At 40.9% G+C, this 26,306-nt stretch overlaps 1 protein-coding gene across 1 annotated transcript in view; it reads left to right on the top strand.

The window, feature by feature from the left end:
* ABCB1 (ATP binding cassette subfamily B member 1) overlaps positions 1-24,885 on the top strand; it is a 117,356-nt gene extending 92,471 nt beyond the window's left edge. The window contains exons 21-27 of the mRNA XM_007447479.1: positions 1,031-1,131; positions 8,845-8,985; positions 11,438-11,594; positions 12,086-12,283; positions 20,845-21,051; positions 23,744-23,890; positions 24,682-24,885. Of these exons, the coding sequence (XP_007447541.1) occupies positions 1,031-1,131; positions 8,845-8,985; positions 11,438-11,594; positions 12,086-12,283; positions 20,845-21,051; positions 23,744-23,890; positions 24,682-24,885 (1,155 nt within the window). The remainder of the gene's footprint in view (positions 1-1,030; positions 1,132-8,844; positions 8,986-11,437; positions 11,595-12,085; positions 12,284-20,844; positions 21,052-23,743; positions 23,891-24,681) is intronic.
* The last annotated feature ends 1,421 nt before the right edge of the window (positions 24,886-26,306 follow it).

Consider the following 26,306-nt stretch of genomic DNA (forward strand, 5'->3'; position numbering starts at 1 on the left):
GTCCTAGTCAAATAGCCTTGTTGGAAGTTAAATTCAATTAAAATATAGATAGAAACTTTCTGGAAAACCAATTGATAATATGTGCTGTGCTCCTTCAAAAGTAGTTTATTCCCTTTGACCTAGTAATGTAACTTTTAAGAACTTCTCCTATGAAAATAATTCAAAAAAAATAATTCAAAAAAAATAATTCAATATGGACAAACGTTTATGTATGAAGATGTTTATCACAGCATTATTTTTCATAAGAATTGAAAGCTTTGTTCAGCAATAAAGGACTGCTTAGCTGGTTGGGATAGTAAGTGGCCCTTTAAACATCCCGTTGTTAATGTATATTTAATGACCTTTGAAAAGTCTCTTGATTTGTTAAGGTAAAAAATAAGGCTATGAAGCCAAACATAGAACTTGAGCCCAATTTTGTTAAACAGGTATAGTTTAGAAAATAACAACATGTAAGCTATTATGTAAAATATACCAGTATGTAACTTTTCATTACCTTCTCTGTCTTTTCAAAATTTTCCAAATATTCTTTAGTTGTCTCAAATGACAATTATACAGAGAAAGATAAAAACATTACATTTTATAGGTATTTTAATGATATTATAATTTAATGACATTATAATAACTTTTATATATATAATAATTATAAACTTAAAATGTGACCATCATAGAAGAAAGGGCACTGCAATGGAGATAAAATACAGAGTTCTTAGGTTAATTTTGCTACTGTAAATTTTGCTACTGTAAAGCCATGTGGCTTTAGGTAAGGGCTCATCTGTTGAAGCTTCAGTTTCTCTTTCTGTAGAGAGGAGTTTGAATTAGCCCATCTTCCTTCCAGACCTAAATCTCGATTTGATAAGTCACTTGGTATCCTTTTCTATAGCAAAGACGCTCAGGAGTCATAATTAATATTATTTAATACGTAAATAATACTTATTAGTAAAATTAATTTTATGAATCTCTTATATGGAATTCAAACTAATTGCCACTGTTGGCCTTGGTGCCTTTAGTAACGGGGCATTCTCTGTTACAGATTGCCACGGAAGCAATAGAAAACTTCCGAACTGTTGTTTCTTTGACTCGGGAGGAGAAGTTTGAATATATGTATGCCCTGAGTTTGCAGGTACCATACAGGTAATAACCACTGAAGAGTGGGAGGGGAGTATGGGGAGATTTTCAGTCACCGAATTTGTTTTCAGGAAGATTGCTTTGGCCAGAAGGTAGGGAACAAGTGGAGAGACTTCTAGAAGGGAACCAATTGGGAAGCAATTATAATTAATCCAAGAGAGGAACCACGAGACCTGACCTAAGGCAGGGACATCTCTGAGGCAGAGGCTGTAAGAGCAGATAGCTGAGGGGAGGGGAGGGAGAGAGGATGTTGAGAATGACTCTGATGCTACATTTGCATGATGACGCTATTACATGTTCCCACTGGGAGTGAGTTTTTTGTGGAACATGAAATATGAGGTATCCGTGGAGCCTGAGGGGGTGGTCTTCCTGGGTACACCCTTCCTTCTTCTCTTTACCCTTCTCTCGTGCAGACCTTCTGTTCTTCCTTTAATGAACTCACAGTGAGGGCTCTAAAAAGTGTTGTGAACATAAGCAAGCCCGTCCTCTCTGAGTCTCCTTTCTTCTCTTATCAGTGGGTTTTCAAAGTTTTTAATATGACAGTAGAGTCTTTTTATGAAAAACAATTAACTTGAAATCCTAGTATATGAAACAGATAAAAGCAGAAGTTGATCTGATTGAAGCAGGAGTAGGCGGCCCAGTCACCGGCCCACTCACCAGCCTCTCGCACCTCCACATCGCCCAGTTCCAAGTGGATCAAAAAATTCACATGTTCGCAAAGGCTGCTGCCGCCGCCACCAAGAAGCCTGTGTGCGAGCACAGGTCACTACCCACACCCCGCTTCCGGGGAGCCTGTGCAGCCCGCCACTGCCAGGGTCCCGGGATCCAGGGACAACTTCCCCGGGAGAACGCACGGCGCGCCTCAGGCTGGTGCAACGTCATGCTGGCCTCTGCCGCCGCAGGCCCGCCCCGCAGTCTGTACCCCTCCCTCCCCCCAGCCTGAGTGAGCCAGAGCCCCCGAATCAGCTGCTCCTTTAACCCCATCCTGTCTGAGCGAAGAACAGACGCCCTCCGGCGACCTACACACAGAGGCGGGGCCAAATCCAAAGCTGAGCCCCAGGAGCTGTGCGAACAAAGAAGAGAAAGGGAAATCTCTCTCAGCAGCTTCAGGAGCAGCGGATTAAATCTCCACAATCAACTTGATGTACCCTGCATCTGTGGAATACCTGAATAGACAACAAATCGTCCCAAATTGAGGAGGTGGACTTTGAGAGCTAGATTTATGATTTTTTCTCCTTTTCCTCTTTTTGTGAGTGTGTATGTGTATGCTTCTGTGTGAGATTTTGTCTGTATAACTTTGCTTCCACCATTTGCCCTAGGGTACTATCCATCCATTTTTTAAAAAAAATTTTTTATTTTAATAAATTTATTATATTTTATCTTACTTTATTTTATTTTACTTTATCTTCTTTCTTTTTTCCTTCCTTCCCTCCTTCCTTCCTCTCTCCCTCCCTCCCTCCTTTCTTTCTTTCTACTTCTACTAATTCTTTCTCTCTACTTTTTCTCCCTTTTATTCTGAGCCGTGTGGATGAAAGGCTCTTGGTGCTGCAGCCAGGAGTCAGTGGTGTGCCTTGGAGGTGGGAGAGCCAACTTCAGGACACTGGTCCACAAGAGACCTCCCCACTCCACATAATATCAAATGGCGAAAATCTCCCAGAGATCTCCATCTCAACACCAACACCCAGCTTCACTCAACGACCAGCAAGCTACAGTGCTGGACACCCTATGCCAAACAGCTAGCAAGACAGGAACACAACCCCACCCATTAGCAGAGAGGCTGCCTAAAATCATACTAAGACCACAGACACCCCAAAACACACCACCAGACGTGGATCTGTCCACCAGAAAGACAAGATCCAGCCTCATCCACCAGAACACAGGCACTAGTCCCCTCCACCAGGAAGCCTACACAACCCACGGAACCAACCTTAGACACTGAGGACAGACACCAAAAACAACAGGAACTATGAACCTGTAGCCTGCAAAAAGGAGACCCCAAACACAGTAAGATAAGCAAAATGAGAAGACAGAAAAACATACCGCAGATGAAGGAGCAAGATAAAAACCCAGCAGACCTAACAAATGAAGAGGAAATAGGCAGTCTACCTGCAAAAGAATTCAGAATAATGATAGTAAAGATGATCCAAAATCTTTGAAATATAATAGACAAAATGCAAGAAACATTTAACAAAGACCTAAAAGAACTAAAGGTGAAACAAACAACAATGAACAACACAATAAATGAAATTAAAAATACTCTAGATGGAATCAATAGCAGAATAACTGAGGCAGAAGAACGGATAAGTGACCTGGAAGATAAAATAGTGGAAATAACTACTGCAGAGCAGAAAAAAGAAAAAAGAATGAAAAGAACTGAGGACAGTCTCAGAGACCTCTGGGACAACATTAAACGTGCCAACATTCCAATTATAGGAGTTCCAGAAGAAGAAGAGAAAAAGAAAGGGACTGAGAAAATATTTGAAGAGATTATAGTTGAAAACTTCCCTAATATGGGAAAGAAAATAGTTAATAGGGTTCAGGAAGCACAGAGTCCCATATAGGATAAATCCAAGGAGAAATATGCCAAGACATATTAATCAAACTGTCAAAAATTAAATACAAAGAAAATATATTAAAAGCAGCAAGGGAAAAACAACAAATAACACACAAGGGAATCCCCGTAAGGTTAAGAGCTGATTTTTCAGCCGAAACTCTGCAAGCCAGAAGGGACTGGCAGGACATATTTAAAGTGATGAAGGAGAAAAACTTGCAACGAAGATTACCCAGCAAGGATCTCATTCAGATTTGATGGAGAAATTAAAACCTTTACAGACAAGCAAAAGCTGAGAGAGTTCAGCACCACCAAACCAGCTTTACAACAAATGCTAAAGGAACTTCTCTAGGCAAGAAACACAAGAGAAGGAAAAGACCTACAATAACGAACCCAAAACAATTTAGAAAATGGTAATAGGAACATACATATTGATAATTACCTTAAATGTAAATGGTCTAAAAGTTCCCACCAAAAGACACAGATTGGCTGAATGAATACAAAAACAAGACCCATATATATGCTGTCTACAAGAGACCCACTTCAGACCTAGAGACACATACAGACTGAAAGTAAGGGGATGGAAAAAGATATTCCATGCAAATGGAAACCAGAAGAAAGCTGGAGTAGCAATTCTCATATCAGACAAAATAGACTTTAAAATAAGGACTATCACAAGAGACAAAGAAGGACACTACATAATGATCAAGGGATCGATCCAAGAAAAAGTTATAACAATTGTAAATATTTATGCACCCAACATAGGAGCACCTCAATACATAAGGCAAATACTAACAGCCATAAAAGGGGAAATCGACAGTAACACATTCATAGTAGGGGACTTTAACACCCCACTTTCACCAATGGACACATCATCCAAAATGAAAATAAATAAGGAAACACAAGCTTTAAATGATACATTAAACAAGATGGGCTTAATTGATATTTATAAGACATTCCATCCAAAAACAACAGAATACACATTTTTCTCAAGTGCTCATGGAACATTCTCCAGGATAGATCATATCTTAGGTCACAAATCAAACCTTGGTAAATTTAAGAAAATTGAAATTTTATCAAGTATGTCTTCCAACCACAACGCTATGAGACTAGATATCAGTTACAGGAAAAGATCTGCAAAAAATACAAACACATGGAGGCTAAACAATACACTACTTAATAACGAAGTGATCACTGAAGAAATCAAAGAGGAAATAAAAAAATACCTGGAAACAAGTGACAACGGAGACACGACGACCCAAAACCTATGGGATGCGGCAAAAGCAGTTCTAAGGGAAGTTTATAGCAGTACAATCCTACCTTAAGAAACAGGAAACATCTCGAATAAACAACCTAACCTTGCACCTAAAGCAATGAGAGAAATGAGAACCAAAAAAACCCAAAGTTAGCAGAAGGAAAGAAATCATAAAAATCAGATCAGAAATAAAAATGAAAAAGAAATGAAGGAAACAATAGCAAAGATCAATAAAACTAAAAGCTGGTTCTTTGAGAAGATAAACAAAATTGATAAACCATTAGCCAGACTCATCAAGAAAAAAAGGGAGAAGACTCAAATCAATAGAATCAGAAATGAAAAAGGAGAAGTAACAACTGACACTGCAGAAATAAAAAAATCATGAGGGATTACTACAAGCAACTCTATGCCAATAAAATGGATAACCTGGAAGAAATGGACAAATTTTCAGAAATGCACAACCTGCCAAGACTGAATCAGGAAGAAATAGAAAATATGAACAGACCAATCACAAGCACTGAAACTGAAACTGTGATTAAAAATCTTCCAACAAACAAAAGCCCAGGACCAGATGGCTTCACAGGCGAATTCTATCAAACATTTAGAGAAGAGCTAACACCTATTCTTCTCAAACTCTTCCAAACTATAGCAGAGGGAGGAACACTCCCAAACTCATTCTACGATGCCACCATCACCTTGATACCAAAACCATACAAGGATGTCACAAAGAAAGAAAACTACAGGCCAATATCACTGATGAACATAGATGCAAAAATCCTCAACAAAATACTAGCGAACAGAATCCAACAGCACATTAAAAGGATCATACACCATGATCAAGTGGGGTTTATTTCAGGAATGCAAGGATTCTTCAATATAAGGAAAACAATCAGTGTAATAAACCATATTAACAAATTGAAGGATAAAAACCATATGATCATCTCAATAGTTGCAGAGAAAGCTTTTGACAAAATTCAACACCTATTTATGATAAAAACCCTGCAGAAAGTAGGCATAGAGGGAACTTTCCTCAACATAATAAAGGCCGTATATGACAAGCCCACAGCCAACATCATCCTCAATGGCGAAAAACTGAAAGCATTTCCACTAAGGTCAGGAACAAGACAAGGTTGCCCACTCTCACCACTCTTATTCAACATAGTTTTGGAAGTTTTAGCCACAGCAATCAGAGAAGAAAAGGAAATAAAAGGAATCCAAATCGGAAAAGAAGAAGTAAAGCTGTCACTGTTTGCAGATGACATGATACTATACATAGAGAATCCTAAAGATGCTACCAGAAAACTACTAGAGCTAATCAATGAATTTGGTAAAGTAGCAGGATACAAAATTAATGCACAGAAATCTCTGGCATTCCTATATACTAATGATGAAAAATCTGAAAGTGAAATCAAGAAAACACTCCCATTTACCATTGCAACAAAAAGAATAAAATATCTAGGAATAAACCTACCTAAGGAGACAAAAGACCTGTATGCAGAAAATTATAAGACACTGATGAAAGAAATTAAAGATGATACAAACAGATGGAGAGATATACCATGTTCTTGGATTGGAAGAATCAACATTGTGAAAATGACTCTACTTCCCAAAGCAATCTATAGATTCAATGCAATCCCTATCAAACTACCACTGGCATTTTTCACAGAACTAGAACAAAAAATTTCACAATTTGTATGGAAACACAAAAGACCCTGAATAGCCAAAGCAATCTTGAGAACGAAAAACGGAGCTGGAGGCATCAGGCTCCCTGACTTCAGGCTTTACTACAAAGCTACAGTAATCAAGACAGTATGGTACTGGTGCTAAAACAGAAAGATAGATCAGTGGAACAGGATAGAAAGCCCAGAGATAAACCCATGCACATATGGTCACCTTATCTTTGATACAGGGGGCAGGAATGTACAGTGGAGAAAGGACAGCCTCTTCAGTAAGTGGTGCTGGGAAAACTGGACAGGTACATGTAAAAGTATGAGATTAGATCACTCCCTAACACCATACACAAAAATAAGCTCAAAATGGATTAAAGACCTAAATGTAAGGCCAGAAGCTATCAAACTCTTAGAGGAAAACATAGACAGAACACTCTATGACATAAATCACAGCAAGATCCTTTTTGACTCACCTCCTAGAGAAATGGAAATAAAAACAAAAATAAACAAATGGGATCTAATGAAACTTCAAAGCTTTTGCACGGCAAAGGAAACCATAAGCAAGACCAAAAGACAACCCTCAGAATGGGAGACAATGTTTGCTAATGAAGCAACTGACAAAGGATTAATCTCCAAAATTTATAAGCAGCTCAATAACAAAAAAACAAACAACCCAATCCAAAAATGGGCAGAAGACCTAAATAGACATTTCTCCACAGAAGATATACAGACTGCCAACAAACACATGAAAGAATGCTCAACTTCATTAATCGTTAGAGAAATGCTAGTCAAAACTACAATGAGATATCATCTCACACCGGTCAGAATGGCCATCATCAAAAAATCTATAAACAATAAATGCTGGAGAGGGTGTGGAGAAAAGGGAACCCTCTTGCACTGTTGATGGGAATGTAAATTGATGCAGCCACTATAGAGAACAATATGGAGGTTCCTTAAAAAACTACAAATAGAACTACCATATGACCCAGCAATCCCACTACTGGGCATTTACCCTGAGAAAACCATAATTCAAAAAGAGTCATGTACCAAAATGTTCATTGTAGCTCTATTTACAATAGCGAGGAGATGGAAACAATCTAAGTGTCCATCGTCGGATGAATGGATGAAGAAGATGTGGCACATATACACAATGGAATATTACTTAGCCATAAAAAGAAACGAAGGTGAGCTATTTGTAATGAGGTGGATAGACCTAGAGCTTGTCATACAGAGTGCGGTAAGTCAGAAAGAGAAAGACAAATACCGTATGCTAACACATATATATGGAATTTAAGAAAAAAAATGTCATGAAGAACCTAGGTGTAAGACAGGAATAAAGACACAGACCTACTAGAGAACGGACTTGAGGATATGGGGAGGGGGATGGGTAAGCTGGGACAAAGTGAGAGAGTGGCATGGACATATACACTACCAAACGTAAAATAGCTAGCTAGTGGGAAGCAGCCGCAAAGCACAGGGAGATCAGCTCGGTGCTTTGTGACCACCTAGAGGGGTGGGATAGGGAGGTTGGGAGGGAGGGAGACGCAAAAGGGAGGAGGTATGGGGATATATGTATATGTATATGTATTCACTTTGTTATAAAGCAGAAACTAACACACCATTGTAAAGCAATTATACTCTAATAAAGATGTAAAAAATAAATTAAAAAATAACACCACGTGTTAACTCCTTTGCAGAGCCTTCTCTAACTCCCTTAGAGGGTTAGTGCTTCTCCTTTCTTCCTTTACCACATGATTCATAAGGTACTTCCATTGCATAAATAACAATCCAGCTTGACTCCTGGGTCCCCAAGAGCAAGAACATGCCTGGTTCCTTTGTGTTGGCCCTTCATGGTCCCTCCAGCTTGTGGTGTTGGGTCAACGTGTGTTGAATGAACGTTTACTATAGAGTACGTATGTATTATATGTCCATGGGTGGGGGAAAGGGAAGGAATTTATTAATCCCTAACAAACTCTTCTTGTTGTCTTTGGCTTATTTTAACTTGACCTCAGTGCTTTGAGGTGTGGTTAATTCTCCATTAAAGATGAAGACACTAAGATTCAGAGACTAGCCATTTTCCTAAATTCTCACAAGTGGTGATGTGAGGACCAAACTTAGTGTTTTGGAGACGAAACCCATTGTTGTCTGCTACACCTCCATACCCCATTGCTAACCCATGAAATGTTACGTTTTAAGGACTGAGAATTGAAAGTCAAGTAAGTTTCAGAATGTCTTCTTTTCAGAAACTCTTTGAGGAAAGCACACATCTTTGGAATCACATTTTCCGTCACCCAGGCAATGATGTATTTTTCTTATGCTGGCTGTTTCCGTTTTGGCGCCTACTTGGTGGGACATGGCATCATGGACTTTCAGGATGTTCTCTTGTAAGTATGGGGGTCGTCTTCACAGTTAACTCTAGAAATCAAACCAAGGCGCACGTTTCATGCCTGGATAGAAAACCTTACTGTGAAGCTTCATGAAGAGGTTTTGGTGATTCAGAAGATGGCATTTTGCCTCTGAGTCTCCATGTATTATCCTGGAAGCATCTCATTTCATTTGGGGAATCTGTGTCTACCGTTCTCCCCGATGCTGACTCACACATTTGACGTTGAATCCATGGCTAGCTGGGGTGGTGATTCAATGAGGAGTTTCCAGAAGGCCTGGGTGTTTGGGAAGAAGCCTAACCCAGGGCCAAGTACCTGGTTCCTTTTAAAGGATCCTAAACAGGGTGGCCAAAGAATGGGTGTGGAGCAGTGAGTTCTGAGAGCCCCGGAAGATTCCAGGATAAATTTGCTTTCTTTCATAAGAGAAAAGCAGTTAGAAGGTAAGAGCTGGAGAAATGCAGAAATGACAAAGGAAAGCTCGATTGGAGTATCTGCTCCATCACTGTGAATGCAGAAAATTGTACCTCAGTCTGGAGAAGACAGACCTGGACTTAACTTATATTTCTCAAACACTAAAATATGTAGTTTGGTAGTGAAAAATACGTGTAATTTTTCTTAGTGTCTAGGTTTGGTGATGGCTGAGCTGCCCTTTGATACCATACCATAATTAGTGGTGATACAGTTTTACATTTAAAGCAGCATCATCGAAGCCTGGGAATATGTGTTAGTATAATATTTCCATCCTATTTAGACATTGACTTGTGCGTGCATTACAGTTTTCTCAGGATGACTCCAACAGAAGATTTAAAATTTCCACTTAACATCTTTCTGATAATTGATATGCAGGTGCTGTTTATAACTGTAACCAAAAGATCAAAACCAGGCATCATTGGCATTGGTGCTTTGATTAGATAATTATTTGATATATTGCTTTACTCCAAGGTTAAGGTATTCAATTGATGGAAATTGCTGACTCTTGGACTTTCAGATTCGGAAAATGCATCTTCCAAGTAAGGGATAGGGGAGACCTGGCTGAAGAGCAGTCCATTTTAAACAGATTCCACAGGTCTAAATGATAACAAGCCCAAGATGAACCATCTGTGTGATTTATTTAGAGCTATTAAAAAGGAAAAAGAAAAAAACACTGTGTGCTCCATTAACTCAGGAATAGAGTCCAAATGAATGGACCTGATGGACTCATGGCATTATTCTGGGAGATTCCTAATATTATGTCAGTTCCCAGCCCACTGTTTAAAAAAGGCATTTTGATAAACGTGTCCAGGGAAGGGCAGCTGAAATGTTGAAAGTGAAGGGAGTTACCAAAGATGCAAAGGGTTTTGAAAATAATATTCCAATACTTTGAAGGGATGTATTCTGCAAAAGGGTGTACATTTTTCTTGGTTTGAAAAGGAAGTTTTTAACAATAGACTTCCTCAATCAAACTTCCTCCGTCCTAAAACCAAGGATGGAAGCTAGCTTAGGGGAGGTGCCCTGGCACAAGCATTGAGAGCTGGACTTTACATTCTGTGAAGTCCTTCCCAACTTTAAGCTGCTATGACTCCCATGTCATAGATTAAGAATGCCGATGCAGGGAATTCCCTGGCGGCCCAGTGGTTAGGAGCTGGCGCTTTCAGTGTGGTGGCCTGGGTTTGATCCCTGGTGGGGGAACTAAGAACCTGCAAGCCGTGTGGCATGGGCAAAAAAGAAAAAAAGAATGTCGATGCATCTTGCAAGCAACATGATATCTGGCTCTTTAAGGAACTCTCTGCGGTACAGTTCACAGGTTTTCTAAGAATCTGATGTAATCCAGCAGAACGCCTATATCCGTTAATTGATTGCCACAAATAACGCTGCATGACAACCACCCACTACCCCCCAGTGACACACGATAATAAACATTTATTTTTGCCCTTAAGTTTGGGGGTTAGCTGGGCAGTTCTGCTGATCTGGGCATAGCGGATCTCAGCTGGGCTCGCTCTTGTGTGCAGTGGGTAACAGGCTGCTTGGCTGGGGTCCACGGCACTCTTCTGTCTGTGCCTTGTCCTCCAGCAGCTAGGTGGGCTTGTGGTAGTGGCGGGGAGAGAGAGAAACATGCACAGCCCCCTGAGTCATAGGCTTGGACCTGGCAACAGTCACTTCCTCCATATCCTGTTGGCTAAAGCAAATTCCAAAGCCAACCCAGATTCAAAGGGTAGGAAAACAGCTCCTTCAGTGGAGGAGCTGCAAAGTCACTTACAAGAAGGTGAGGACACAGAGAGAGATGAAACATGGGGTCAATTTACAACCAGTCAGTTACAACGATATGAACTTTTAAGGAAAAGTGTTTGGTTTTTTTTTTTAAACTTTTTGACTAACGTATTGTGACTGAGACAGTGCTCTCTGGGTGTAGGAGTGTCACCTTTCTAGCACTGCAGTCCTAACTCTTTGCACGTTTTGTCTTTGTCATTGGCAGAGTGTTCTCAGCCATTGTCTTTGGCGCGATGGCTGTGGGACAGGTCAGTTCATTTGCTCCTGACTATGCCAAGGCCAAAGTGTCAGCAGCCCACGTCATCATGATCATTGAAAAAACCCCTGTGATTGACAGCTACAGCACAGAAGGCCTAAAGCCGGTCAGTTTGATGTTTTGATTATATGATCTGCTCCTAACTGATGAATTTTAGTATTCTAAGTGGAAGTTTAATAAAATCTGTGCTTTTTTTATTTGCTGGTAATAAAATGAAAGTTTCTCTGTCATTTTAGTTCATTTTAGTAAATGCTGATAATACACGTTAACGTCTAGTACTTTTGTAGAACAAAGCCACACGGATGTAGAAATACTGCCCATTTTATACACAAATCCTGCTAATCAGGTTTTATTATATGTAGGTTACCCTATTCTTGGGGAACAGATTTGAGTTTTCACATTTGTATTGTGTTAACGAGACATGCTATGAAAACACTGACCCTTTTAGATCTTATGTATTACATTTTAGCAGTTACAAATGAAGGCTGACTGTAGTACAAGTTCACTACCTTCTGATACCTCGTGGGAGAGAGGGTTGGCTATTGTGAATTTTCAGGATTGCAGCAATCAGATTTATGGTTATTGTTCTGATTTTAGAATACAGTGGAAGGAAATGTGACATTTAATGAAGTCGTGTTCAACTATCCCACTCGACCAGACATCCCAGTGCTTCAGGGGCTGAGCCTCGAGGTAAAGAAGGGCCAGACGCTGGCCCTGGTGGGCAGCAGCGGCTGTGGGAAGAGCACGGTGGTCCAGCTCCTGGAGCGGTTCTACGACCCCTTGGCTGGAACAGTGGTGAGCACACTTTTTTTGCTTTTTAAAAAAGTTTTATTGGAGTAGAGTTGATTTACAGTATTGTAAATCACTCAGCAAAGTGATTGAGTTATACATATACATATATTCATTCATTTTCAGATTCTTTACCTGTATAGGTTATTACAGAATACTGAGTAGAATTCCTTATACTATAGGGAACATATACAGTAGGTCCTTGTTGGTTATCTATTTTATATATAGTAATGTGTGTATGTTAATCCCAGGCTCATAATTTATTCCTCCCTGCCATGTTTCCCCTTTGGTAACCCTAAGTTTGCTTTCTATGTCTGTGAGTCTATTTCTGTTTTGTAAATAAGTTCATTTGTATTATTTTTTGAGTTTGAACATATAAGTTATATTATATGATATTTGTCTTTCTCTGTCTGACTTACTTCACTTAGTGTCATAATCTCTAGGTCCTTCTGAGTACACTTTCTTATTCAGCTTATTTGTTTTTTCATCTTCTAAATGCCTAGATGTATTTTTTTTTCAGATTTTTTTTTTGATGTGGACTATTTTCAAAGTCTTTATTGAATTTGTTACAATATTACCTCTGTTCCATGCTTTGGCCTTTCAGCCGTGTGGCATGTGGGATCCCAGCTCCCTGACCAGGGATCAAACCCGCACTGGAAGGCAAGGTGTCAACCACTGGACTGCCAGGGAAACCCCTGCCTAGATGTATTTAATTATCAACTATAAGCCATGGCTTTACAAACTTTTAAACAACGGTCTCACTTAAAGTCTGACATCCTAGGTGTAGTCTCCAAGCTGTGTCCACTGCCCCAGCCAACTTCTCCAGCCCTTCCCTCAACCCTGCTACTCTACCTTCCTCTGCAAGCAGCCTTTTTACCAGCCATCCCCCTTCCCTTGGTTAGGTCTCAGTTTACACGCGCAGATGCAGGAAACAAAGCCAGAAAGACAGAGGAGGGGTGCTGAGAGAGACTAGTAAGGTGGAAGCCAGGGGTGGGAAAGGTTTCAACAAGGAGAAGGTAGTCGGCACTGACAGATGCCATGGAGAGATGGGGTAAGACGGAGACTGAAAACACATGGGAGCATTTGGCAATTAATGGGCTGCTTCTGACATTTCACAGTCTTCTCAGTGAAGTGATGGTGGTAGGAAACAGTTGAGCATGGCTGGGGTGTGGTCAGGAGGGGAAATGGAGACTGAGCGAAGTGTAGACTAGCTAGAAGATCAAAGGAGAAGGAAAGGAAAATAAAAGTGGGGAGGCAGAGCCCAGGGAAATGTTTAACATGGGGAATCTTGAACATTTTTATGGCTGAGGATGAGATAAAACCATTGATGGAGAGAGGGAATTCAAACACCTTCTAAGGAAAAAAAAAAAAAAAGCGAGATCAACAAATTTGGGAAACAGATAAAGAACATAGAGGGATTCTCTTTTGTTTCCTGAACTAAAAGAGTAAGTGAAGTGTCGCATTTATTCATGCAACTTTCAATAAACTGTCAGTGAGTTCCTGTCAGGGACTGTCTTAGGTACTGGGAATGAGATAGGAGTCTTGAAGGGAGTAGTGACATTTTATTACTGTTATTGTTTTTTGGCCGTATTGTACAGCTTGTGGGATCTTAGTTCCCCAACAAGGGATTGAACCCAGGCCATGGCAGTGAAAGTGCGAAGTCCTAACCACTGGACCGCCAGGGAACTCCCAGGAGTAGTGGATTTTTTTTTTTTTTTTTTTTTTTCTGGGATAAACCCCACTTGATCATGGTGTATGATCCTTTTTTTTTTTTTTGCGGTATGTGGGCCTGTCACTGTTGTGGCCTCTCCTGTTGCGGAGCACAGGCTCCGGATGCGCAGGCTCAGCGGCCATGGCTCACGGGTCTAGCCACTTCGCGGTATGTGGGATCTTCCAGGACTGGGGCACAAACCCGTGTCCCCTGCATTGGCAGGCAGACTCTCAACCACTGTGCCACCAGGGGAGCCCCCTAGTGTATGATCCTTTTAATGTGCTGTTGGATTCTGTTTGCTAGTATTTTGTTGAGGATTTTTGCATCTTTGTTCATCAGGGATATTGGCCTGTAGTTTTTTTTCTTTGTGACATCTTTGGTTTTCATATCAGGGTGATGCTGGCTTTGTAGAATGAGTTTGGTAGTGTTCCTCCCTCTGCTATACTTTGGAAGAGTTTGATAAGAATAGGTGTTAGATCTTCTCTGAATGTTTGATAGAATTTGCCTGTGAAGCCATCTGGTCCTGGGCTTTTGTTTGTTGGAAGATTTTAATTCAGAGTCTCAATTTCAGAGCTTATGATTGGTCCGTTTATATTTTCTATTTCTTCCTGGTTCAGTCTTGGAAGTTTGAGCTTTTTTAAGAATTTGTCCATTTCTTCCAGGTTGTTGCTTTTATTAGCATACAGTTGCTTGTAGTTATCTCTCATGATCCTTTGTATTTCTGCAGTGTCAGTTGTTACTTCTCCTTTTTCATTTCTAATTCTATTGATTTGCATCTTCTCCCTTTTTTTCTTGATGAGTCTGGCTAGTAGTTTTTCAATTTTGTTTCTCTTCTAAAAAAACCAGCTTTTAGTTTTACTGATCTTTGCTCTTGTTTCCTTCATTTCTTTTGCATTTATTTCTGATCTGATCTTTATGATTTCTTTCCTTCTGCGAATTTGGGTTTGTTTAATTCTTCTTTCTCTAATTGCTTTAGGTGCAAGTTTAGGTTGTTTATTTGAGATGTTTCTTGTTTCTTGAGGTAGCATTGTATTGTTATAAACTTCCCTCTTAGAATTGCTATTGCTGCATCCCATAGGTTTTGGATCATCGTGTTTTCATTGTCATTTGTTTCTAGGTGGATTTTTAAATGACTATAATGGGGACTAGGAAAAGAATCAAACTAGGTAGGAATGGAATTTAGAGGAAAACATTTTCATTATGTAGGCACTGAGTTACTAGTCAGACTCAGAGGTGATATTCAAAATATTCAACAACTGGAATGGGCCTGGTCACTGCCCATCCAGGATGGACACCTACTTTGTATAGTCAGACCGATGCCTGCCAGCTCTATATGGGCCCTACTTGCGTTAATGATTGACGTGAAAATAGAATTTTCACCCTGTAGGCCAGGGTCCTTTTCACTTCCCCACGGTAATCACAGTTATCATAAATATTTCTTATTGTATTCACAGACAGTTATGCCTTTACTCAGTCCATTCTTTGACAGTTGTGGAAACTTTGTTCTTCCTTAAGCTTTGTTCCTTATTTGTACTACCTTGTTTTATATCTTCTGTGAATTCTGACTTCATGCTTCAATTTTGTGGTTAAAGTTTGGACAGAGAACTCTCAGTGGAAACCTTGCTGACACATGAAGCAATCAGAGGAGGAAGTTTTAGCTCTCAGCCACTGATTGTGGTCCGTAAGAGACATTTCTTAAGCAGTGTGTTAAATGTTGAGCTCTAATGAGTTATAGGGGATGGTGTCTGTCCTCAGAGATTTCAACTGAAGAGATGGGACATATCCTTCCATGAGTTCTGTTAAAGAAGAAGATAGGCCTAGAGCTAGTTCTTGAGGGATAACTAGAGCTGGTTGCATAAAGCTGTAAGGATGAGCAATCAAGACATCGTTCGATGAAAGATATAATGTGAGCTGTGGCTGATGATTGATTTGTTCCCAATGTAGCATATAGGCCAGTTTGGCTGAAATAGCAGATTTAATTAGAGTAATGGTTCTCAAACTTTTTTTATTATAACCCACTTAGGAAAGACCAAAAGAATCCCCCCCCACCCTTACTACACTCACAGTCACTGTAGTGGGAAAAAACACTTGCTGTTTATAGTGTTGGAGTTGAAAACAACAATGGTAAACATACGTGCAGTAATTAGACAAGAAGAAAGTAAAGAAATGAATGATTATTCTCCATGTTCATAAGCACAAGGGGAGCGAAATTTAAAACATGGACCATATCAGTTATGGTTCAGTGTAGGAAACAGAAACTGCTCTCGGTATTTCAAGCAGATACATATTCAGTAAGGGGAATTCGGTGCTTACAGAATCACTGGATGGGCTGGAAGAGTGGAAGTAAAAGTCAGCGCTCCCAACATTCAAATCACAGCATCTCAGCTGGGGTCCTGTGGCCAGGAGGTTGTAGGAAATTATGCCAGTGTCACAGCTGCTCCAAACCTGAAGACACAAGACCAGAGTCTGGGTGTTGTAAAAACTCCCTTCTGCCGGAACACAGGTGTTAGTTTACCACGGCCTCTGTCTCCCAGATTTTGCACACTGCATCTCACCGGTAGAACCTCAGTTACTTCTAGAACCAGAAGCGAGCCTGGGAAACAGTTACTAGTCCTCCACTCCCTTGATATGTGGAAGGACAGACACAGAAGGATATGGAAATGAATGCTGAGTGTATAGGACAGTAACCATCTCAAGACAACACTGATCATGCCCTGAAAACAAAGTGTCCTCCTCCAATGCAGGGAATACGATGATCTGCTCCTGTGCATTTACACTAGAGCTTTGAAATACTGCCAAGGGCTCCACAGCAGCCAGACTTCTTAGTGGAAGTGCCCTCGATAAACATTAGTAAATGTGCCAAGTTTTGTTTATAAATGTCAATTAGTGACCCTGAATAACTCAGTTAATAGGTTATTAGTGATTAGTTCTTTTTTTTTTTTCTTTTTTTTCTTTTTTTTTGCCACACCTCGTGGCATGCAGGATCTTAGTTCCCCCACCAGGGATTGAACCCACACCCCTTGCAGTGCAAGCTTGGAGTCTTTTTTTAAAATATTTATTTATTTATTTATTTGGTTGGTTGCACCGGGTCTTAGTTGTGGCAGGTGGGCTCCTTAATTGCAGCTTGCCAGCTCCTTAGTTGCAGCATTCAGTCTTCTTAGTTGTGGCATGTGGGCTCCTGAGTTGCGGCAGGCCAGCTCCTTAGTTGTGGCATGCGTGTGGGATTTAGTTCCCTGACCAGGGATCGAACCCAGGCCCCCTGCATTGGGAGTTTGGAGTCTTATCCACTGTGCCACCAGGGAAGTCCCGAAGCGCATGGAGTCTTAACTGCTGGACCGCCAAGGAAGTCCCATGGTTAGTTCTTGTTGCCGTAAAAAATGAGTCTATGCATTTGAGCATCATTTGATCATAATGATCATTTGAAGCAAGGACTTGACCCTGAGGAGGTCGGGAAATCCTCATGACCGTCAACGAGCCTCGAATCACACTCTGAGAAACATTGACCTGAGTGGAGGTTCTCAAGCTGGCGCGGATCATAATGGCCTAGAGAGCTAATAGAGAACACAGCCACCCCGGCTTATTTACGAAGGTCAGGGCCCAGCCTTTTCATTTTTATGATTTTTCCCAGGTGATGCTGATGCCAACCAGAGGTGGAGAACCTCTGAACTGTTAACTTTAAAAGGTTTAGATCAAATTGTGGCGAGTCTTGCAAAACCAAGCTATGGAATTGTTCAGAGAGTGGAGTTTCCAAGTTTGGTGGGGCCTGAAAGTTGTACAATTTCAGGGACTCTACTTGAAAGAATACAAAGTTATGAACACACAATTAGATACGAAAGTGAATATTTCCTTCAAATGAGAAAAATTCACAACAAAATATTGAAACCTTAAAGATTCTGGTCCCTCTCCTTTTTAGGCAGGTTATCCTAAATGCTGACCCAGAAGACCTGGGTGCTCTCCCATCCAGAGCACCGTTCAACTCCCAGCATTTGCCTGCAAATGGGTGTCCTTGAATCTTAAGTTCATTAGCTTCACTGAGACTCATTCTGGTTTGAGTCTTCCCCTGACCTTTCCTTTCTTCCCTTGCCAGCCCATGCTATGCACTGCCACCAGAGTCCTCTCTCCCCCTTAGGACACAGTTAGCAGCCTGTTGTCTGGGTATTGCCCAGTGGGTGCCTGGGCTAAGATGGAGACACTGCTCTTTTGAGGGAAGACAGAAAGTATTTGTCAATTCTGAGACACTGTGTTGCTAAAATCCAACCTGTAGTGTGTAGGTCCGATCCAAGCTCCCTCCATCACTAAGAGTGTGACCTTGCACAAGTGACTTAACTCTGCTCATGTCCTCATCGGTAAAATGGGGATCAAACTCGCATTTACCTCGCGAGCGTTGTCGTGAATATTAAACGAGAGAGGGCATGAGGTGTACTTACAACAGGACCTATAATGTAGTCAATGCTCAATATTTTATCTGTGATTACCGTTTCAGAGTAAATACATACAGCAGGACAATACATATTTAACATTTGATTGTGCTACTGAAATCAGGTAGTAGATTTAAGTTTAAAATAGAGATAGCTCATCATTTTAATTTAGCCTTTCATTGTTTTTGTTTGTTTGTTTGTTTTTTGGCCTTCAATTGTTATTGTCAGTGTGTTACTTTAAGTTTTTATTTAGGCCAGTATTTTTTTTTTCTTTTTTTTTTTTTATTCCGCCGTGCCACACAGCATGTGGGATCTTAGTTCCCCAACCAGGGATCAAACCTACAGCCCCTGCATTGGAAGTGCAGACGGAGTCTTAACCACTGGACTGCCAGGGAAGTCCCAGGACCAGTATCTTTTGAGCAGTGTTCACTGACGCCCTGGACTTCCTTGGTCTTCCCTCAGACGGCCACCCATGCCTCAGCCAAAGAAGCTCTGCACTGATCTTTTTATATTTGGTCTTCTAAACGTGTTTCCCCTAAGGAAAGGATTCTTTAGCAAGCACAGGTTTTAAATAGTTTGTAGTTGCTGTGTGTAGTGTGGGGCTGAGGAGGCCCAAACGTCTTCTTGTATGCAGTGTGATGGAGAAACTCATTAAAACTTGCTGGGATCACTCATATTTGTCTGACTGTATTCGTTTGACGGTGTCTATTTTTTCTCCCAGGGGTATAAGCCTGGAAAAAAGTTTTTTAAAAAAACTACTCTTTCTTTCCTCAGATTTCCGTTTTTCACACTGTTTCATCTAACAAAATCTGTTGTTTCGCCACATCCTTGTATGGTTTTTCCTGCCTCTCTTCACTCTCTACTTTCCACCTTCACTTAACACTGTGAGGGAGCCTGGAGCATAGATGCTTGGAATAGTCTCCATGGCAACTGGGCTTGGTACTAATAAGGTCATGGGTGTGTTTTCCATCCATCCTTGCACCTACCAGCTTCACAAACAGAAGCTGTCTTCCTGCAGCAAAGACTGTACCCTACCCCTGGCCAGCTGTCTCCCAGAGGCACCCAGCCAGGTACACAGGATTCAAAGTGTATATATAGCTCAGAACATACTCATCACCACTATTATAAAAGCTCGAAGCTGAGTCACTGATGTCTTCTTCAGCGAGGATGAACAACTCTCACTTGAATGCCAGCGTTCTCTTGCAAAGTAGGTCTTTGGGGCAGACACATCTGCATCAGAGAGCAAGGATTATTATCGGCCAGGCTGTATGGGTACGCCCCAGGCTTCTGCAGGATAATCCAAGGGGAGACAGTTCACTAGAGAAAGGGCAGCCTCTCCCTCCAGCTCCTTTGAGTCAGATCCAAGTCGCAGACAGTCCTTCACATACCCTGTGCCCAGCACTGTGCTCAGTAGAGTTCATACATGACTTCATTTAATCCTCAATTCTGTGACTTTAGGAATTATCATTCCCAGTTTACACAAAAAGAAACTAAGAGACATTAATTCACATTCCTAAGATCAATAACGATTTAGAGATATAACAGCCACCTTCCGACGCTCACTTCTCTTTCATTTAAGTCCTCAAAAACTTGATCCTAACTAACAGGTCAGATCAGAAATGTGACCTACAAACCTGTTCTATGGTATAGCAGTTAGTTATTTCCAATCTAATGGTGGCTACTTTTCCTGTGAAAAATCAGTACATAAGAATAAGGATGCCAGAATACATCCCAGAATTAGAATGCATTTTATTAGTTTCCTGTGGCAGCTATAACAAATTACAGCAAATTTAGTGGGATAAAACAGCACAAATTTATCTTAACAAATTCTGGAGGTCATATGTCCGAAGTGGATCTCACTGGGCTAAGGTCATGGTGTCAGCGGGGCTCTGTGCCTTCTAGAGGCTCTAGGGGAGAATCTGCTTTCTTACCTTTTCTAGCCCGTGGCCCCTTCCTGCATCTTCAAAGCCGGCAGTGACCGGTTGAGTCTTTCTCATGTTGCTCCTCTGTGATACACACTCTCCTGCCCCGCTCTTGCACAGTTAAGGACCCTTATGATTATGTTGGGTCCACCTGGATAATCTAAGGTAACCTCGTCATTTTGAGATCAGCTGATGAGCAACCTTACATCATAATTCCATCTGCACTTGTGAATAACATTCGCAGGTTTCATGAACGAGAACATGGATGTCTTGGATCGGGGAGAGGTGCATTATTCTGCCTACCACATGCATAGGGTTGAAACAGAAGAAATATGATGGTTCCTCAAAGCATACAGTTATGACCTTATTCAGTTAACCTTGACAATCCAAACTGAAAACAACAATAAAAGTCCCATAATAACTTGGCAGTCTTAATGTATGAAATAACGATATTAATTTTGCTAAATTCAAAAAATGTGCTGGTTCTGAAGATGATCTGTGATCTCTTGTTTTCAGCTAATTGACGGCAAGGAAATAAAGCACCTGAATGTCCAGTGGCTCCGAGCACACATGGGCATCGTGTCCCAGGAGCCCATCCTCTTTGACTGCAGCATCGGCGAGAACATCGCCTATGGGGACAACAGCCGGGTCGTGTCACAGGAGGAGATTGTGCAGGCAGCCAAGGAGGCCAACATACACCCCTTCGTCGAGACGCTGCCTGATGTAAGTCTCTGTCCAAATAAGGTGCCTGGGAGCCTGTGGCAGCCCCCCTGGCCTATGCTTGTGACTTCAAAAGGGCTGGATCCCAAAGGTGAAATGAGCAACTAAAACACACGTCCACCTGCATACAAGCATCTGCCTGCACTTCCCATCCCCAGTGGATGTGATGTTTACCTGATCACCCGACTCACTCCCTGTGAGCAGCCTGACCGAAAAATACATATGCCTGGGAGGTCCCTGGGTGCAGGGACCACAGAAGCAAGAGTGACCCTCCCCCACCGTTTCTCTCCCAACCTTCCTTCCTTCCACCACCTTGCCGCTCTCCCCCAAGCCTCAAACCTCCCTCTGTGGAGTCGGGCCAGGCCAGGGAACTGGCCCCGGGCCAGAAAGAAGGCTCTGAGTAAGGCTGAGCCATTGGAGTGTCATCTGTCACCATTGCACATTCCATGCACCCCAACCTCTGCTTGTAGGGCTGATTATTGAAGCCTTCCCTGGGCTGTTGTCCCCCAGATGGCTTCTGAATTCCTTATAAAAACAGAGCACAGCTGTAGACATCATAAGTCTTTTCCTCAGTGTCTAGACCTGGAAAGAGAAGGCAAAACCACTTAAGTCCTATTTTCTGTCCAAGGACCTACTTCTTCACCTGAGTGGTTCGCACTAGGATTTACCTCACCCTGCAGGGGGCTGGTCTAGTTTCCTCCTCTCAGGGGTACAGCCCTGCCTTTATCTGCCTCAACAGGGTCGATACTGTGGCAGTGCAGCCTGGCAACCTCTGCACCCTCATGGGACTTGCTCCAGTGCTCTGGCCTCCCTGGTGGCTGTAGCTCTGGGCTGGGCCAGTCGCTAGCATCTGCCGGAACCTGCCCTGGGCTCGCTTACTCCACCTGCAGGTGGAGAGCTCTATGCTGAGTGCCATAGAACTAAGGTTGCCAGAAATAGCAAGTAAAAACGGGCAACCCTACATAGAATGAATTTTTTTTAAATTGAAGGATAGTTGATTTATAATGTTGTGTTAATTTGTGCTGTACAGCAAAGTGATTCAGCTATGTATGTATACACACACACACATTCTTTTTTTTAATATTCTTTTTCATTATGCTTTATCATAGGATACTGAATATAGTTCTCTGTGCCATACAGCAGGACCTTGTTGTGTATCCATTCCATATATAATAGCTTACATCTGCTAACCCCAGCCTCCCACTCTGTCCCTCCCCTCCCCACTTCCCCCTTGGCAACCACAAGTCTATTCTCTATGTCTGTGAGTCTGTTTCTGTTTCGTAGACAGGTTCATTTGTGTCATATTTTAGATTCCGGAAATGTATAAGTGATATCATAATGGTATTTGTCTTTCTCTTTCTGACTTAACTTCACTTAGTATGATAATCTCTAGTTGCATCCATGTTGCTGCAAATGGCATTATTTTGTTCTTTTTTATGGCTGAGTAATATTCCATTGTATGTATGTACCACATATTCTTTATCTATTCATCTGTCGATGGACATTTAGGTTGCTTCCATGTCTTGGCTATTGTGAATAGTGCTGCTATGAACATAGGGGTGCATGTATCTTTTTGAGTTATAGTTTTGTCTGGATATATGCCCAGGAGTGGAGTTGCTGGATCATACGGTAATTCTATTTTTAGTTTCTGGAGAACCGCCATACTGTTTTGCATAGTGGCTGCACCAGCTTAACATTCCCACCAACAGTGTAGGAAGTGGAATATGAATTTTAAAGTCAAACTCTGGATGTCAGAATCAGAGCCCACAGTTTGACTAACATTTCAGCCTGGCAAGGACCTGAAAATAAAAAGATCATATGGTTTTTTTAGGTTACACATTACATTTCTGCTCTCCCCTACATACCCTATTAATTCCTGTCCTATTGTCATATTGGATACTTAGTGAGCATTATCTACTCTGGGAAACAATATGTGAAAATTTTCAGGAGAACTCTGAAAACAAAAGTAAATCACGAGATTTCCGCTTTTCAAGTTAGATATCGAATAGAGTTTCTTAGCATCCATTAAAATTGAAGCTTTGGAGATAGTCTTATAAAAACAGACAACAAAAGGCTAGCATCCCAAGAATTTCTTCCCTTCCTCACTTTATTTTTTTAAAAGGATATTATCATAATCGACATTTTATTTTTTTTAACATCTTTATTGGCATATAGTTGCTTTACGATGGTGTGTTAGTTTCTGCTGTATAACAAAGTGAATCAGCTATACATATACCTACATCCCATATCCCCTCCCTCTTGCGTCCTTCCTCACTTTAAAATAATGCAGAGAGCATCACCTGCTGGTTATAAATAAAATGAGTTTCAATTATTTTGTTATGCATAGCCTGTTAAAATCAAATTTCCTTCCTCCTACCAATCTTTGTCCCAAATGCAATGAAACCAGGAGGCTGGAAGAGCCTCACATTGCAACAGTCATCTTCCTCATAAATATGTTGACTTGTCTACACTAAAGCATAACTTTTAAGACCCAAACGTCTGTTTTCAAGAAGAGAGGTTAATCCTGCCATTTAGAGCTATGTTTTTGTTGTTTAACTCTCCTTCAACCCATTCTTAGCTTCTGAACCTAAACTTTTTTGTGTATATGGAAGTGGTTATCCTATTTTCTGCAAGCAAACTCTATTTCAGAACTTTCTCAGTTCTACTTTTCATAATAACAAAACCCTGTTTACAGAAATATAACACCAGAGTAGGAGACAAAGGAACTCAGCTCTCTGGTGGCCAGAAACAGCGCATTGCAATAGCTCGTGCCCTTGTTAGACAGCCTCGTATTTTGCTTCTGGATGAAGCTACATCAGCTCTGGACACAGAAAGTGAAAAGGTAAGAATTTAACGTGGACTCATTCACACTTGAAGCAGTTGTCCCTTAAAAGGTTTAAATTTATGCTTCTGTCTTCTACAGTAGAGAACAAAATTCAGCCAGATACTGAGTTTTGTTACTTTCAGTGGAATTTAAACACTTTCGGTAGCTGTCATTCAAGAGAACTAAGATGAAACAAGGCAGATTAGTCTTATAACGCTTGTGCTCCAAAAGTCAGCCCCGGATCACTTTGTATTGATCTAAGAAGCTGCATTCAGGAGGCATAGTCCCATTTCTACTGGCAGCATCTCCTCAACAACTATATAAAAAAGTGGAAGCACAGAACAATGTTAAAAGCTGACTGTACTTGAAGGTAAACACTAGCAATTGTTTTCAGTTTGAGAAGAAGTTGAGTGTTCAGGTGTCTGAAGGATAAACTCATTCCGAGTTTTTTTTAATCTTAAAAATAGCAAAATTCAAGGAGGCTGTGTTTGGCCTGTGCTCAGGCTTCCTGTATTTACTGTAGTGCTAGACCAGAAGGATGCCACAAGGCTGGGCACACTACTAAGTGCTTCTAAATGATTGCATAGGCTGTATTTACAGTCATAACTCTGAGATAAACCAAATTAGGATTCAGTATTCTTCTGATATGACAGATCCCTTGCTTTGTAAAATCTATGTTATATTCCACTGACACCACTGTTAAAGAAGCACGTATCGTTGGAGAAATTAATTGTGAGGCTTGTTATGGAGGAGAAATTCAAGGGAGTGGATTATTATGATCAGAGTTAATTTGTGTGATTATTGAACAGGTTGTCCAAGAAGCCCTGGACAAAGCCCAAGAAGGGCGCACCTGCATCGTGATCGCTCACCGCCTGTCCACCATCCAGAGCGCAGACTTGATAGTGGTGTTTCAGAACGGCAAAGTCAAGGAGCACGGCACACACCAGCAGCTGCTGGCACAGAAAGGCATCTATTTCTCCATGGTCAGTGTCCAGGCTGGAGCAAAGCGCTAGCGAACTGTGACCATATGAGCTATTAAATATTGCCTAATATTTGTGTTAAAATATGGCATTTAATCAAAATTGAGAAAGTGAGCACTTCCTGGGAAAACTATGTAGAGTTACTTATTTAACATTTCCTGCTGCAGTGGAAGATGATTCCACCCAGTTCAGAGTCTTCAGAGACTATAATTGAAGGAACAGAAAGAAACAGCATCAACTGGAGAAAAGTAATGGTTTTAACTGCATTATAAAATTTATAGAATCATTCAAAGTAGATTTTGTTAATAAAGTGTATAATTTTTGTTTATATTTTCTTATTCAGACTGTAACTGACTACCTTTGCTAAAAGATTATAGAAGTAGCAAAAAGTACTGAATGTTTGCATAAAGTGCCTATAATAAAACTAAACTTTTATATGACTGGAGTCGTCTTGTCTAAAGTGCCTGTAAATCTATCGTCTCCCAGCTGGACTACTGAAGATCATTTCTGCACTTTAAAAAAAGGACTTCTTTAAAAAAAACTCATTAATTTTTGTAAGAATGGTTAGACAGTGTAATAATTCCTATTGTACATGTCTTTTCACGTTGGGTTCTACAAAGCCATCTGCCTTCATGCTTCTTGGACTTGATCTTGCTGATTCTTGCATTTCCACTTTATGCTGGCTGTCAAACCAACCACATAGATCAATACAGGATTTTAGGGGCTGAGATGGGGCAGAGGATGGACAATTGTGAAGTGTATACTCTGATGTACATTGAATATCTTGCATTGCTCTTATAAAGGGCTCTTACAGGATTTTAATACTTTTGCGTTTTTAAAAATACAATTCTTTTTCTGTTTTGATAATGCATCACTTTTCCCAGTAATTGGTCTCTTCCAAAGTTGATCCTTCTGGCGGCAGGTGATTAAAATGTGCCATAAGTTTAAATACATCATCATGAAAACATGATGAAAAAGGAAAATACCACCAGAAAATGATACTCTGACTACAAAAAGACAAGCCCAAAAGCACTATAAACATGATTGAAAGTCACAAGCCGGGAGCACTATTTGCCATATTTATTATAAATAATTGGTATTGTTAATATGTAAAGAATTTTAAAAGGAAGAAAATGCCGTCACCTCCAAGGAAAAATGGGCAGAGGACATGGTCCAGTAAATCCCAAAGAAGAAATTCAGGAGAAAGAAAGTGCACACTCTCAAAGAAATGTAGATTAAAACAACAAACCCTTGAGGGGTAACATTAGCCCCATGGCGGAATAAGACATCCTTTGTTTCTCCCTCAATGACATAATCTGGCATCCAAGCACAGACAAAAGTACCTTTTTGGGAGTTGCGGGATCCAGCATCATATGCCAAGGGACCTAAGAGGAGTCTTGCTTCCCCGTGAGTCAACTAATAGGGATAAAGACCTGGGTCCTGGCTGTGGACCC

Source organism: Lipotes vexillifer, unplaced genomic scaffold (genome assembly GCF_000442215.2).
Source record: "Lipotes vexillifer unplaced genomic scaffold, Lipotes_vexillifer_v1.1 scaffold474, whole genome shotgun sequence".
Taxonomy (NCBI): Eukaryota; Metazoa; Chordata; class Mammalia; order Artiodactyla; family Lipotidae; genus Lipotes; species Lipotes vexillifer.